Source organism: Aegilops tauschii, chromosome 3 (genome assembly GCF_002575655.3).
Source record: "Aegilops tauschii subsp. strangulata cultivar AL8/78 chromosome 3, Aet v6.0, whole genome shotgun sequence".
NCBI classification, from domain to species: Eukaryota; Viridiplantae; Streptophyta; class Magnoliopsida; order Poales; family Poaceae; genus Aegilops; species Aegilops tauschii.
Window position 1 is genome coordinate 396,768,416 of NC_053037.3, and position 17,150 is coordinate 396,785,565.

Here is a 17,150-nt window from a genome sequence, read left to right on the forward strand (position 1 = left end):
GAGATTAGAGGGGGAGAAACATCATAAGATCCAACTATAATAGCAAAGCTCGCGATACATCAAGATCGTGCCAACTCAAGAACACGAGAGAGAGAGAGAGATCAAACACATAGCTACTGGTACATACCCTCAGCCCCGAGGGTGAACTACTCCCTCCTCATCATGGAGAGCGCCAGGATGATGAGATGGCCACCGGTGAGGGATCCCCCCTCCGGCAGGGTGCCGAAACAGGGTCCCGATTGGTTTTTGGTGGCTACAGAGGCTTGCGGCGGCGGAACTCCCGATCTAGGTTATGTTCTGGGGGTTTCTGTATATATAAGAGGTTTTGGCGTCGGGGGCAAGTCAGGGGGGTCTCCGAGGCGGCCACGAGGTAAGGGGGCGCGCCCCCGCCCTCGTGGGTGCCTCGGGACTCTTCTGGCCCATCTTCGATACTCCGTGGGCTTCTTCTGGTCCAAAAATAATCCCCATGAAGTTTCAAGTCAATTGGACTCCGTTTTGTTTTCCTTTTCTGCGATACTAAAAAATAAGGAAAAAACAGAAACTGGCACTGGGCTCTAGGTTAATAGGTTAGTCCCAAAAATCATATAAAATAGCATATAAATGCATATAAAACATCCACGATTGAGAATATAATAGCATGGAACAATCAAAAATTATAGATATGTTGGAGACGTATCACAATGTAAAACGTTTTTACGGGATGGCATATGTGTCGGTAGAATAGATCCCGCATAAATCATTTCATGTCCCTGTAAAATAGCATAAAGCCCCCTAGAAGCAAAATAAAGATTGCAGTTGGGTCCTTCCCAGACGAGGCGCGGGCTGGGGCGGAGGTGCCGCAACGCGAGGAGCGAGCACAGTGGAGCAGGACGAGGAGCGCCGGGACGGACGCGAGGAGCAGGCAGCTCGGGTTTAGTGGTCAGCGGCGTCGAGGCGTTCTGGCGAGGTCGTGCTCGGGGTGACCATGGCGGGAGCTAAGGGTGTGTTTGGTTGCAGTTTGCAACAGTAGTTGCATTGCATGTCCATCACCAGCCAGCCTGGTTCATGAAATGCAGCCTCATATGCAGCAGATGCAACTTGTTTGGTTGCCTGCATCGCATGGAGGGGCACTTACCCCCCTGCTGTTTGGTTGCCGTTTTTGTGCTTAGGGTATGAGCAGATGCAAACTTCAGTTGTTTGGTTGCAAACATCATTTGTGTTCTGCTCACCCCATTCAAATGTGGTGGCCTTACCACCACATGATCAGCACAACAGCAAGATCAAACAAAGCAAGCAACCAAATGAAATCAAACACAGCAAGCAAGGAAATGACAGCAAACTACTTAACTACATAGCATAAGTCTAGATTAACAGCAGGGGCATCCTACTTCCCTGCTCCATGCTAGGGTGCTGCTCCTGGCCAAAATATGAACAAGTTCCCAGCACAAGTCCCGCCACACACCATAAAAGTTCTCCACTAACACCTTACTTAACTTAACTACATAGCATGCTCGATGTTACCAACGCAATTGTGCCTGCTGCCACGAAACCTGCACATGACCGAGGAGTCGTGGTTGTAGATTTGAACCTTCAGTCCGAGTCCTGAGATGCGCACAACGACGAGGTCGCCGCTGACGATCCGGCGGCGGCGGCAGAAGTAGTTCCAGCCCCGGCCAAGCACCATGTGCCCCTCGAAGTTCTGGACCTACACCCAGAACACGCACCGCTTGTTCGCCGACAGCCTGACCACACGCGGGAGCCGCTTGATGACCAGCCAGGTGTTCATCACCTCCACGAACTTGCGAGGGATGACGATCATGGCGAGGTCCTCGTTGTCCTTGATCTGCTGGTAGAAGCGCAGCGGCTCCCTGGCCCCCTCCTCATGGACCTGCCTCGAAGATCGTCCCCTAGAACGAGGCAGGCTCATGAAGGTGATCCTGCCAGGCAGGTCCACCGTCCAGAGCCACCTGTTCGTGGGGATAAAATCCTCGTCGCGCTCAGCTCCGGCCACCACCTGAGCTCCTCCTTCGGCCACATCCCTGTCAGTCTTCAATATCTTGTCAGGTAAGATGACAAGTATTAGTGCACAAACTCTTTGCATAATGGCACTGGTCAGAGACATTTGCCCAAGAGCAAATGCCACTGATCAGTGCACAAACTCTTTTAGCTGATGCCACTTATCAATGGCACTTGCTGTTAGGCAAATGCCACTGATCAGTGGACTTGCCCAACAGCAAGTGCCATTGATAAGTGGCATTTTGCCCAATAGCAAGTGCCATTGATAAGTGGCATTTTGCCCAACAACAAGTGCAATTGATAAGTGGCATTTGCCTATGGGGCAAATGCCACTTATCAATGACACTTGTTGTTGGGCAAATGCCACTGATCAGTGGACTTGCTGTTGGGCAAGTGCATTGATTAGTGGCATCTGCTTTGCTACAACTGCCACTCATCAGTGCACTATCCTAAACATGGAAACGTCTAAAAATAGCAACAACAAGTGCCAATACACCCATGTGCAGCCATGCATATTTGGCAGCATCCTAAAATGGTCCTACTACATGCACGTATAACATTGAACACAAACCCTATCTTGAACATGTATGTTAGCAACAGGAACAACAACATGAACATGATCCTATCTTGAACATGAACATGCCATCAGTCAACATGATTCTAGCATTCATCAGTCAACATGAACATGATTCTAGCATGAACACAGATCATAGGACACACTAGCAGTAGCACAAGAAAATTATCCTAGCACACATACTGTACAAAACAAGAACAAATCAGTCTAATTGGATTCTATTGGGATCGCATCCAATCGGATCTGCTAGAATTCTATCCAATCCTATCGAATCCACTAACTACTAGCACATGCCTAAGAAATAAACCCCTAATCTACATCTATGAGCAAGCATTGATGGGGTTTGACTCACCGGAGCACGCGCAGCCGCGGGGAACCGAGGCCGGGGTGAAAACCCCGGCGGGAAGGAGAGAGGTGGCGGTGCAGAGGAGGAGCCGGCCCTGGCGACGGGCTGCGGCATCGGCCCCGTGCTCAAAGCCATGCCGGAGGTCGAGAAGGACGGCCCGCCGACAGGAGAAAACCCTTGGACGGGGGTCAAGAAAACTCCCGTGGCCAATGGGGTCCCAAGAAGGGGCGGCTCCGTGGACGGCACCGGCGCCGAGCCCAGGACCACGAGGTCCGGAATCGGCGGCTGAGCAGGAGCGTCCGACACCGCATTGGCCGGCGCTGGTGGTGTCCGGCAGCAGATGGGGGACGACGCTCGCAGCGCCGACGGCAGGTCGCGACCCGAGTTCTGGAGCCCGGCCAGCCAGCGCTTCTGGATGCTGGCGATGCGCTGATCGACGGGGGACTGAGAGCGGCGCGGCGATGGGCGAGGCGGAGCCATCGGAGGAGAGGAGATGAAGGGACGGTGAGGGAGAAAGGGAGCGGTGGGAACAGTGCGACCAGGCGGTGACAGAAGAGTGGGGGGCGAGTTATGAGACGTCCCCTCAGTCTCCGGCGCTGCCCGAGGCGTGCAACTGCCCCGCACGCGTGGCCACGCCCAGCATGGCTCGCGAGAAACTGCCGATTCGACAGTTTTCGCCAGACCAGGCTGCGGGCTGCTTTAATGTCTGTGCGGGCCAGAAACCGCATGCAGCCCAGGCAACCAAACGGGCCGCGCGAACGCGGGCCTGGTTGGGCTACATGCGGGCAACCAAGCAGGCCCTAAAAGTTCTCTCCCGCCAACCATTTCTTACTTTTCATGTCCCTGCAAGAATTGCCCCAAATCCCGTAGGTACAGAGGAAACAGCTGGAATATGCATGTTCCCCCCCAAAAAAATACAGGATGGGATCTATTCGAAAATCGTCCCATAAACCGGCAGTTACTAGGCTCTTACAATGTTACAATGCTAGGGAGGTCGCATCAACCCTCTGTTTGCAACCCTTACATAAATACTTGGTGAAAATATATCAAATTATCATATTTCTTATAACCGGATGAAGTTCTATCAATACCTGTAAATGGTCTCTCAAAATAAATACTCGTAAAGAAAATACTGCTATAAGATCGTGTATAAATCACTAACATCTAAACGGTCTTGCCCCTCTGTTTGCAACCCTTACATAAATACTTTGGTGAAAATATATCAAATTATCATATTTCTTATAACCGAATGAAGATCTATCAATATCTATAAATGGTCTCTCAAAATAAATACTCCCTCTGTAAAGAAAATACTGCTATAAGATAGTTTATAAATCACTAATATCTAAATGGTCTTATATTTCTTTATAGAGGGAGTACCTATTAAATGGAAGGAAGGAAGAAAACTGGATAAATCACTACGCAGTATATCACAAAGTTCACTAGGCACTAGAACAGGTAATGCCATAACATTTCTGGCTCCCGGATAGAGTAACCATGCTGAAAGTTGGAAAATAAACAAAAAAATGAAGATCAACAATCTTCAGCCGGAAACTCCACAAAAAGATCAGCACACCACATCTATATGTACTATCAAAGTAGTATTAACTAAAGACAGACGCAATGACACAGAACCATCCTTCAAAATGAGGCGACAAGTTGAGGGTAACACAGATGGCAATACGCGGCAGGGTAACTCTTGTGATCTAGTGCTTCTTGTTCTTCGGGATCTTCGACAGGACCTTCTCTTCAAAGATGGCATAATACTTCTTCAATTCGATCATGGCCTTCTCACCAAAAGCATCAACCTTGTCATCGTACTTCTCATACAGAACTGGCACAGTGTACAGCACCACAAAGACTGCAGTCGAAAAGAAAAAGGTGTCCATTAATAACTTCCATCGATATTTAGTGAGCGGTGATGAAAATAGGCTTGCAGCACAGGTGACCATTACCTATATATGACAATGTCAAAAAGTTGCAGCAGCTCCCAAGAACAGAAAGAAGCCAGAGCCCTCCAGTCACCTGGGAATACAAAGAACAGTCGCATGTTCATGAGCAGGATCAAGAAAGCACCAACCATTAATCATTTCCAAATTGAAGAGATAACCAACATACAATGAGGAATTTCTTCAGATCACGACCATGACCAATCTCTCTCAAGGTAAAGAAGCCCCGGTTGATCTCATGCCGCAGTGATAGTGCAATGTTTACAGTCATGTCCTCTGGAATTTTCACCTCAGGGATGTTTGGGGGAGACCTAAAGTATCATAAACACCAAGGATTATGGAAAGTTCTAAACAATTAGCAAATTCAAATGGCTAGTAAAGGACGGTGTCTGCAGGCACCACAATCAACAGCAGCAGGTCAAGCATAAGTTCAATCAATTTAATTTGGGAGGAGAAGCTCACTTGTGGATGAAAATGCAGACATTGGAGTAGAGGAAGAGTGTTGCCAGGGAGAGGATGAGGCAGTGGCCCACCAAAGTGAGCAGATGGTACTCCATGACCTCGAACAGCAGCCAGATGGCCGTAGCGCCAGCAAGCACCCCTCCGGAGACCTTCTTGTTCCTCCATAGAACAAGATCAGCAGCTGCAAACAAAATAAAATAAAATTGTAAAGCACTCAGATCAGGCCAAAACACCCGAATAAACATTAGGCCATTAAGCAATCCAGATCTGTTCCACTGCCCCAGATCGTCTGGAGCATATTAGGGGTTTAATGTGACGACAAACTATGCCGTCGTTTAACCGTCGCCATTCCTCAAATTCAACACACAGACCCTCAGTTCACTGCTTAAGAATGAACTCTAAACCCTCCGAACAAGCTTTAGAACATAAATCACATAGCCGAGGGTCCTATCGCTTCTCGTATCTTATCCTAAAGCTAGTTCGGACTCCGTACCAAGCAATAAAGCAACAACAGTTCCCACTAAACAAGCGAGTCGAAACGCGATCAGATCGCAACGGATCTAACACCAAAGCATAATCAATTCCGAATCTGGAGCACAGAGCTCGGGGGCTTACGCTTGCCGCCGCCGAGGACGGCGTGGACGGGCTTCTCGCGGCCGAAGAGGCGGTAGATCTTGGCCTTCACGCCCGCCGCCGGCCCCTTCTTGTCGTCGTCCGAGTCCGAGGAGGACGACGAGGAGTCCCCGCCGTGGAACTTGTCGGAGATCTTGTCCATCATGGACTCCGCCACCGGCTCCTCCTTGTGCTCCGCCATGCTCCCTCGCCCACGCTCTCCTCCTCTCCTCCCACGCTAAGAAACCCCCGAGCTTTTCTTCTGGTTGGTTTTCCTTTTCTTCTTTCTTTCCCCCTTGGCTGCGCGGTCACACAAAGATCTCCGGGTGCGCGTAGCCAGGCGGCGACCCTTTATACGGCGCGCGATGCGATCGTGACCGTCCGTCTGGACGCCGCACGGACGGAGAGGATGCAAGCCAAAGCGGTTTGGAACTGGTAGGCTCCGTCCACGCCGTAGGTGACGCGCCCCTCGACTTGGGTCCAGCTATACCCTCTCGCTTAATGGCCAATTAAGACCGCGGGAGGGGGTCTGGGCCCCGGTGACAGCGGGACGAAGGGTGCTTGTGCGGGTGGACGGAGGAGGGGTTGTCCTCGGGGGTTAAGTTTGAAGACGCGGACGGGGAGGCGTCGTCATCGCGGGCACGTCCTTGCCAGCCCCACGAGGGAGGACAGCCGGAGGAGATCGCGAGGGTGCGTTGAGCGGAACTGTGACACGTGGTGCGGGGCTGACATCCGTCGGCGCGAAGGCAGTCTTGTCGTCTCGGGCAGAAGCTTCTGGAGCAACGACGCGGCCAAGGAAGTCGAATGGGACGACTTTGAGAGCACATAACTTCCTGGCTAAGGTTTTTTCGTCAAAAAAAACGCTGATTCAAGGATTATTGGTTTTTGACAGCCCATACGGTCAGGTACCTGAAACAATTTTCAGTGTCAATCGTTTTTCGGAGCCATCGAATCATCAACCAACAGCCATGATCACGCCGCCGCATGATCTTCTGCTTTCTCCCGCGCGCACGACCCCCTCTCCCCCGACCTAGCCCTAACAGCTTGCTTCCCCCCCCCCCCCCTCCCCCCGTGGTGGGCCGACGCCGCCACGCACCGCCTCGTTAGCCGCCCTTCCCTTGACCTCCCACACCACCGTTTTGTCCACCACCTCTAGCCATCCCTTTAAGCCCCCTCCCTAATTTGCAGCAACTCTGATGACGAACCCGCACCATTAAGTTTTAAACTCGCTCCCGTACGCTATAGCTTGCTTCCACTTGTTCACGGCTTGGACTCATCGGGGTCAACGCTTGTCGCTGTCGCTCGGACTCGCGCAAAGCAAAATTGACTGCCACGTCAGAAATTTTCATGTACTCGATGTTTAGCAAATGCATTTTTAAGCCTTGGGATATCCATTCACTAAAAGAAGAGTTGCCCGATTAACTAATAGAGAACCGGACACCATCACAGTACGCCCTAAGACAAGGCACTCGGTTGACCTGACTATCCACATGATCGGCACGCACACTACCACAAGGAGGAATGTCGTCGAGGATATCTGTAAAGCGTCATTGTCATCATTGCCCCCGGATAAGAGATTCCGACTTCACTGCGGACAACCACCCAAGAACTCTCTGATCGAGCGAACCACATAAATCTTACTGGACTGTGCCAAACAATCAAACCAACATGCCGAGGGCCAGGCAGCTCTGACTTGATGACAAGTTGCGCAGGAGAAAAGGAGCACACCCAACACCAACGGGGGCCTAGTTGCTCATCACGCGACCTCATTGCCGCTGTGTCGCCCGACATCTTGCAACTCCCATTTCACCCTTAGGAACATGTCAAATAACCAGCGGCGAAGGCAAAGCCGCACCCTACTCATCTTGCTACGGCCATCGTCGCCACACAAGGCGCCTACGGACCACGATGTCATGCACATCAAGCGCCAAGGAAGCGCAGAAGGGATTAAGATCTCCAAGACGATGTCACAAAGAGACGAAACAACGCAGAAACGATGTCGTCGTCTGATCCTGCAGCAGAATCTTTGCCCAAGAGCTCGCCTGCCCCAAGGAGTATAACGACGCCCATGAGCACCGCCGTCATCGGTGGCTTTCGCTGATAGCAACACAACCACCATTCCCACGCCCTCGGCCAATGCCGACAAGCGCCACCACCGGCCCGTACACACCTCGAACAGAGGCAATGCCACCAACCTCATCATCAACAAGCCAATGAGCCAGATCCGACAGGCAAACCAGCCAAACCAGGCGCTCATCCGCCATAGCGTGGCGTGTCAAAGGAGCCAACATCTCAAGCGCAGGCGACCCGATGCATCTCCCGAGCATGAGGTGCCACCCCACCCCAATCCGTTAGACGGGGCTGACAGATCGAAGTCAGGGCAGCCCAGCACACCACCGGGCATGTCAGGGCCTAACCGTTGGAAGAGCGACGCGAGGAGAGGATCGAGTCACCGACATTAGGATGCCGACACACAATCGATGTAGATGCGGGGCTTCACACCACCTAGGACGCTCACACAAGATGAGGAGAACGCCCCGCCACCGCCGTCTGCCGCGTGGGCTTATCCCGCCGGCATCATCTGACGACGGCGAGGGGAGGAGGGGAGCAAGAGAGTTGAGGGCTTCGGCGGCTAGGGTCCGCCCGTGGAACAATGCGTATGCTGGGAAGAGTGGTTTTAGTAAACTACGATGTCTCTATGCTAAGATTAAGCTTCATTATTCGTGGATTGCTTTTTCTAGAAGTACAATCTTATTTCATTTCTCTGTTGAAGCGTCTAGACATTTGTTTGTGAAAATAACTAACTAAATTATGCAGGGAGGTGCGTTGGTTATACATGGAGTATTTTGGTTCTTGAAAATGCTATTTTGACCAACTCAATCAGTGTGTAGCTCAAAATTGATGCTTCTCGTTTTAAAGTAATTACTTGTAATTGTGGTTTGCGCTCCATTATCAATATACTAATGGAATTATTGGTCAAAATTTAATCAAAATACGCTTCATACCACATTCAAGTGTGCGTTTCCTTATAATCATGACAATATTGCCGATCAAACCTCACTACAACATGACAGTCATGTTTTCATTCATTTATATCTATAAACATCTAGACGAGAGAAATTTCAGCTTACGTTGGCCACTTTGCCATGACCCAGTGAGTTACAAATGAGGCCAAGAATAACACCTTCGTATAATCATAGGAACATACTCGAGTAGCTTCATTGATCAATAGTATGAGCAATATCCAAAAAAAAATTAGACATAAGGAGCGCAAGGGAGAGGGGCAGGGCACGCTTGCGCCAACATGTGTTGCGCATGAGAAAAACACATATTAACACTGGGAAATGCACACTAATGTAAAAAGTGTGCACTTTAGCCCGGTTAAAAAAAAGTGTACACTAACATGGAAGCACAACACACACGCTAACATCAAATATATACTAATGCAAAAAGTGGACTCACAAACATGAGAAGTACACTTGTGCGTCAAACGAAATCACCGAAACCTATTAACAGGAGTTTTAATTTCCGATATATCTACACAACACAATGATAAAAACTGTTGGCAATTTTAAACGGTCGGTTTATATATACACAAAATCAGCGCAGATCCTAAAATAAATATAGAAAATTACGAAAACACTGGTGCCAAGTCAGGTTTCTTCTTAACCAATTTTTTCTAGTTTTTTTATAACTACCATTTTAGTATTTTTAGCGTAACATTTTTTTAGAAATATAATTGGGTTTTTGTTCTGATTTACAGTATATTTTACATGTGAGCCCTAACTTTGAAGATGGGCTGCGCCATGCCTTAATGGGCCAGAGCTCGTTCATTGTGGTTTTTGGAGCTTGAGAAGTGTTGCTTTCGGGGAGCTCCTATACGACGCGCTTTTGTGTCCGACTGACGCGCACCGCAGAGGGATAGATTCTCGACTGGGCTGGTCTCTTATCGCGCCGGAAACTGTTCAAAACTAAAAATGGAGCGAGAGATCGAACCTGCACCTCATGCTAGTAAGCGCTCGTCCCTGGCATGATGACCTACACTGTCCAGTTACGAAACGCGGGTTATAAGAGCGATCAACAATGACCGGTTTACTGTAGAACTGGTCTTTTCCCTTGTTTTTTTCTTTTTTCTTTTTGTTATTTGTGTTTTTGCTTTTTCATTTATTTTTCCTTTTCAAATTTATTTATATTTTTTGAAAAAAAGTTAGGGCTTTTTTTTTGAAATTTCAGAAAATTGTCATTTTTTCAACTTTTATTCATAAATCAAAACATATTCACATTTTAGAAAAATTCTACAGGAATTTTCGAAAACAAATGTTCTTGTATTTTAGATATTGTTTAGAATGTTAGAACGGAAATATTTTTCTAAAAAGCAGGTTTCTAAAATCAACATTTTTTTTTAATTTTCGAACTTTTTTTTCCAAAGATGAAAAAAAATTGGAATTTTAAACATTGTTCAGAAAAATGAACAAAAATTTTTAAACCACAAAAAAATGAATTTCCCTGAACTTTTAATTTTGTGAACAAAAATTTGAGAACAGGGACATTTTTATAATTTTAAATAAATTTTGGAAGTGCGAACGTTACTGGAAACTCTCTGAATATTTTGGAGTTTCTGTACCAATTTTTAAAAAACAGAACATTTTTTCAAAATTGTGAACAAAAGTTTGACAGTGAACATTTTTTACATTTTTGAACAAATTTTTTAGACATGATTTTTTTTTAAATTGTGATAAATTTGAAACTGCAAACATTTTGTGAATTTATGAACAAATTTTGAAAACGAGAACATATTTTGAAATTCTGAACATTTTTTTGTTCAAGTTTGAAAAGAAATGGACTTGAAAAAGAAAAAAGGAAAAGGGGAAACGAAAATTTTAAAAAGAAACAAAAAATAGAAAAGAAAAAGAAAAAACAACAAAGAAGTAAAATATAAAAAACTGGTTCTGGAACTTTCTAGAAGGTTCCCAGAACCTGTATAAACCCAGCGGGAACCTTTAAGAAGGTTTCTAAAACCGGGAGCGACTGGCTGTTAAAATGGGCCGGCCCAGATCGGATAGCTAGCAATTCGCACGTCTTTAAAATAAGCGTTGACTGGAATTCCGTTCCCCTGTGCCTTGCGTCTACAGTTCTACGAAACAAGCGGCAAATATGGAATTCCTTGCTTTCGCAATTCGCACAAAGAAGAAATTGTTGCTGCACAGAAACACCTTCTGCGAGCAGAACATAAAAAAAGACACTACCACACAAAATTTGTACAGAAATTCCAAAACATGCGTGAGAAGCTTGATTCAAAACAGAAGCTTCTGACACATGTTTCTCTACATTCTACATTATTGATTTAAAAGTATCTTTAAAGGACGCCGATAAGTGTCACACGTGTGGGCGTTAGGGGGTCTGCTCACACATTTTGTGTGATGTATAAAAGGAACAGCCCACACACCTACGTGTGGGCAAAACAAGTAATGCCCACACACCTCTTTTTTTTCCTCCCGACCCCTCTGACATGCATGTGTGTGGGCGAAATAGATAACGTCCACACGCCCCGTACGTCAGGCCTCGTACCTCGTGGTCCCGCACGCCCCGTGTGACAGTCACCGCGCGTCCCGCAGTTGCCATGGTCCAGACCCTTGTCCATGTTCGTTTAACTGCAGTTGCCATGTCGCTGAACTTTGGTTGCCATGTCGGACAACTACAGTTGCCATGGTTGCTAATTACAGTTGCCATGTATGGTCTGGTCTACTGCAGTTGCCATGATTTCAAAACTTTAGGAGTTGCCACCCACTAACACTAGACAGTTGCCATGTAGCACTACAAAAAGGCATGGCAAAAAAACATGTTCGGGTAAAAGAGAGAGTTGCCATGTGCTCACAAGCACGCTAGGGCAGTTGCCATGTAAAAGATAGAGTTGCCATCTGCTTACGTGCACGCTAGGGCAGTTGCCATGTACCATGCAAAAACATATGGCAACTCGGGTAAAAGAGAGTTGCCATCTGCTTACAAGCAAAGCTAGGGCAGTTGCCATGTACCCTGCAAAAACACATGGCAACTGCCAGCTTTGGGTGTGGGCGAGGAGACGGGCGTGTGGGCGAAGTGATAAACGCCCACACACCAGCCCCCTCTGCGTGCGTGAAAACTGGTGTGTGGACAAATTGCTAAACGCCCACACAACAGCCCCCCGTGTGGTGAAAAAGGACGTGTGGGCGACCGGATGAATGCCCACATAACAGCTTAGTCCTACGTGGCACACAAAAACTGCTAGAACGTGCCAAGATTCGTGCAGAATTGGTTGGACGAGAATCCATGCGTATGGGCGAGTTGTCAGACACCCACACGTGTGGGCGTTAGTGTTTTCGTCTTTAAAATACTGGAGCAAGTCATCAATTTACAGAAAAGGCAAGAACTAAAATTTAGCAATCTAGCTCCCGGACTTGAATCCTGCTTCCCCTAGCATCAGAGGGAAAAGAGCCTCTAAAGAGAAACCGATTCAAACTAAGCAGCAGAGAACAATTAAATTACACAAACTTAAGCGGAAGCTAAGGTGAGCTCTGAAACTACATGAACTTTACAAAGTAGAACAAGTAAGGGAGTGGAATAAAAGAAACCAGATTACTCACAGGTAAAAGCTACAAGGCTTCAAGTAGCCTCCGGAGGCTGCAAATCTGCACCGGAGAAGAGTGGAGAGTGGTCGCACAACCAGAGCAACCGAACATAGTGAGTCGGAAACTGATAACGATCCAGTAGTAAAGCAAAGAGTGGAAGCTGGGATCTGGGAATATGCTACTGGGATGTGCGGATGCTCAGCGGACAGTTCGGAGACAGTTTTGATGCTCTGAATATGCTTTCGTAGGAGTTTTAAGTTATAATAATACAATTGTAAATTAGCATCAAAGTCGTTGTAGTATAGTGGTAAGTATTCCCGCCTGTCACGCGGGTGACCCGGATTCGATCCCCGGCAACGGCGTTTTTTACAATTTTTTTTTCCATTTCTGACGCTTCAAGACTTCGTTTACCCTTCTTTTCCCATTTCTGATGCTTCGGGACTTCGTTTACCCTTCTTTTCCCATTTCTGACGCTTCGGGACTTCGTTTACCCTTCCAACCACGGGATGGGCCGTAGGCCCATTTCTGACGCTTCGGGACTTTGTTTACCGCTATTTTTTTTAAAATAATACATTTTAAATTAATTTTTAGAAATATTACATCAATTTTTTTTTCAAAAATAATACATAGTCGGCCATCTGGTGGCCACTGGGCCAGGAGCAACATGAGCAATGCCCGTTGTCGTCTCCGGGCCTCCGTCTTAACGGAGCAATCTTGTTGAAACCCAAGAGCTTGAGGAAGCAACAATAGGGAAGTCGTCGGCGTACATAAGACACCGACAACCACGATTTGGACATATCGCCCTCCTAGAGAAGCTGACACCCAGGGGGAGAGGGTAGAAGATAATTCCAACTGCGACCATAGGGAGGAGGGGGACACACTCCTCAGTCCTCACAAGTTCCTTGACGGAGCCGCATCTAAGTATCCTTCATCGAATGAAAAAGAAAAAGGATTTGAAGAAGAAAATCACGTTGCGACATCTTCGAGAGGATGCCGCCAGTGACATAGAAGAAATGATGAAAAAAGAGGCCCATTATTTGGCCCTGACCGAAGATACACACACCCACTTTCGGCGACGAACATAACTTTTATCATATTTTAATTAAAAAAATATTTCTGTTATTGGGAGGGTTATTACTCACATCAAACGGAAAACAAATCATACTTTTTCACCTTATTAATTAAAATAAGGTGATAAGTTTTTATATTATGTGATAGTTAGTAAGGTGAAAAAGTATCATATGCCTACAATTTTTTATGTTAGGTGATAATTAGTAAGGTGAAAAAGTATCATCTCTCATGAATGATTTGTATCATATCAAATTTATAATTTCTGCTAACATATGACTACAAGTTTTTTTTATCATCAAACATGAATACCAAGGACCGATGTCAGCTATTCGCCATGGAGGGAGTATTACCTGATAAAGTCATATGCATTTAATATATTAAAAGATATAATTTATTCTTGTTGAATTATGTAATTGTGACATGCTGACACTTGAAACACCTTTGTCTAACCGTTGTCACATTTTGAACCATGTTTTGTATCTATAGATCTACTTTCTTTCAGGGAGTATCTAGTTCTGTTTTGGGCAACAGAGGTACTTCCCTGCTCCTCTTTTATCTTCCTTCTCCTTTCGCCATCTCTTTTTATTGGTCGTAGGTGGCCTGCCTCTCCGCTGCTGGCCATGTGTTGCGTCCCAAGTCAATCATACTGAAGATTTCTCCCGGGCATAAGCGTCCTTTTTGACTTAGGGTTTGTACAATTGTGCTACCTTAAGAGTGCCACGAAAGATGTTTGTTGAGGTGGAGGAAAAAGAAAGCAGAAAAAAATACTTGTCATTTTTTTGAAAAGGAGGTTAAACCCCCGGCCTCTGCATCAATCGATGCATACAACCATCTTTATTAATTATTTCACGAAGGTCTAACAAAAACATACATCAAGCCACCCGAAGCTACCACTCACACCTACAAAGTTGATAATGCGGAGTGCTTTCACTCCCATATCTATAACCAATGTCGTCGCCGATTCATCCTTATAACGTATCGGAACCAACAACCGGTGCGGCTGACCTAAAGCTTACACCACATGCACATGTTTTAGAAGGCATCATCATCATCGAACCGCTGTCCCATCTTCAGAAGTGAGATCCGCACCATCCTTACCAGTTCGACCAACCGTCGACGCCACCACGGTGCCCAATGACACCACCGCCCTGCGCTCGTCCATCCCGATGCGGAGACTCTGGAAGATCTGTCGTGCGTAGCACCTGCCGACCAAGCATGAAAAAGCATAGCACCTGTCGCCCAATCATGACTTGACATCTCCACTGAAGCTCCGTTCAAGACGAAGCCGCCCTGCCCCTACCTTCTAGCGCTGCTCCCAAGAGAGAAACGACACCGTAGTGCCGCCATCGCCCGATCTAAAACATCAGATACTAGGGTTTCCCCCGGAGCAGCACGAGTGGGTCGACAATAGTTACTCAACGATGCCTTCATCAAGGTAACGGTGCAGAACGCCGCCATCGCCTATCGTCGGCTTGCCCGACTCGCAACCGAGACTAGATGACGGATCTCGCGATCCGACCACCTCCAACGGAGGAGATGACCACCATTGCCGGCTGCACCGGCCATAACAGATCTGACCGGAGGTGCCGCCGAGCAGTCCACCAAGCCCTCGACGCCGCCGCCGATCTGAAGCTAGATGACGCACTACCGCAACATAAGTCACCGTCGCCCGAACCAGGCAAGCCGTCGCCCACCACCGCTCGTGACCGGGCTGCCCGACGCGCCGCAGTCGCTATCGCCCGTGGCAGGGCCAGCCATCACCGCCACCGCCGCGGCCATCGTCGCCGCATCGCCGGATCTGTCGCGCCTCCACATGCGCAAGGGCTTCGCACCACCCGTGAGACGCGAGGAGGATCCCCGCCACCGCCGTCGATCCCCGGGCGCATCCCAGCGGCGTCCTCCGATGGCGTCGGGGGTGAGGGAAGGCAGGTGGGTTCAGCCTCGGCGGCGGCTAGGGCTGGGGAACCACCCGAGCGGGAGTGACGCGGGGTCGTTTCACCCGAGTCTGCGTATTGATGATCTCTTAGAGATGATATTAAAAGGTAAGACCGTCTTATCAACCATTATCCATGCCCTTATAAGTCTGTCTATAAATACAATATGCTCCCTACTTTTTAAGGCCTCACATTCAATTAAGGTCTTCAATTTGGAATTTGGCGACCCGATTTTGACCGGATCAACAATTTATTAAGGAGCTCTCTCATTCAAAAAATTTAGTTCACTATGCTCCCTATTATTTATGGCCTCATAATCAATTAGGGTCTCCAATTTAAAATTGGGTCACCAGATTTTGACCGAGTCAGTAATTTCTCAAGGAGCTCTTTCATTCAATTTTCTAATTCATTATGCTCCCTAATTTTCAAGCTCTCCCATTAAATTGAGATATTCGATTTTAGATTTGGTTTATGATTTTGACCGGGTCAACAATTTTTTGAATCAATAGGCGGCAATCGGCCTATACAAACATACCAACCCCACGCACGCTCTCACCACCTAGAAAAAAGTCAACTTGTGATATTGTAGCATAAATATAGTACATGTAGACACAGATGCAGAAATTTTTCCCACAATAGTATGATTGATTAGCAGATAACACATAATCACATCGTGAAGGGCCCACCAAAACATCGCATTATAATAAAAAGAAACCCAAATGATAAGTGCCACACATGTGGCACGAAGCAACATGGCCCAAATGCCTCCATTACCATCCATTTTGAGACGTCAAACATATGACATCAGTGGAATCTTTTTGGTTTTTCAGACATAAAAATGTTTTATCTCCTAAATAAAAAAATCTGATTAAACATCCGTTTTCATCATTAAATCCGTCTCAACGAGATCTTCAAAACACGGCTTTTTTTAGGTCAAAAGTTTTCACGATGTTTACACTGAAGTTGCATAGTGTTTACACTAAAATTGTCATGATATGTTTCATCTATTTTTTCTTCTAGATTTTAAAGCTATCATTGTATTTCAACTATATTTTACAGCAAATTTTATTAATTGACCATGGCAATTTATAGTAATTAACCATGACAAATTTACTTCATGGATCATGGCAATTTTTAGTAATTCATCATGGCAAATTTGGTTTATAGATCATGACAATTTTAGTATTTTCATCATGGTAATTGGTTTTTTTATATGAACCATGGCAAATTTAATGCGTGTATCATGACAAATTTAAGTAATTCACCATGACATTTTTAGTTTATGGTTCATGCCTAATTTGAGTTAGTGATCATGCATTTTTAAAGTAATTAATGACATATTTGTTTTTAATTATGAACCATGTCAAAATTATTTCATGGATCATGGCAAATTTTAGTAATTCACCATGGCAAGTTTAGTTTCTTAATTTCCTTTTTTTATAACATGTCAAAATTTATTTAAATGTACAAAATAAAAGTAGTTGAAATATATCATGGTAACTTCAGTGTAAATGCGATGACAATTTATGTGCAATAGACATAATAACTTTTAACAAAAAAGTCATCGAAACATATCAATATGGGATCTAGTTTCGTAGATCT

The 17,150-nt window shown here is 46.3% G+C and overlaps 1 protein-coding gene across 1 annotated transcript; it reads right to left on the minus strand.

Annotated features, from left to right (window-relative positions):
• Window positions 1-4,322: 4,322 nt before the first annotated feature.
• LOC109778680 (reticulon-like protein B1) lies at window positions 4,323-6,259 on the minus strand. Its single transcript, XM_020337238.4, has 5 exons — window positions 5,942-6,259; window positions 5,327-5,507; window positions 5,034-5,175; window positions 4,871-4,940; window positions 4,323-4,776 (listed from the first exon to the last, which is right to left on the minus strand). Exons 1-5 carry the CDS (start codon window positions 6,138-6,140, stop codon window positions 4,622-4,624), a joined length of 747 nt encoding a protein of 248 aa, XP_020192827.1. The 5' UTR covers window positions 6,141-6,259; the 3' UTR covers window positions 4,323-4,621.
• Window positions 6,260-17,150: the final 10,891 nt, after the last annotated feature.

Bases quoted from the DNA above. Each gene is read 5' to 3' on its own strand.
- LOC109778680 (XM_020337238.4), bottom strand. From the start codon at position 6,140: ATGGCGGAGCACAAGGAGGAGCCGGTGGCGGAGTCCATGATGGACAAG. The intron at 5,176-5,326 runs GTGAGCTTCTCC...ATGATACTTTAG, and splicing joins GTCTGCATTTTCATCCACAA to GTCTCCCCCAAACATCCCTG. The intron at 4,941-5,033 runs GTATGTTGGTTA...TTGTATTCCCAG, and splicing joins ATCTGAAGAAATTCCTCATT to GTGACTGGAGGGCTCTGGCT.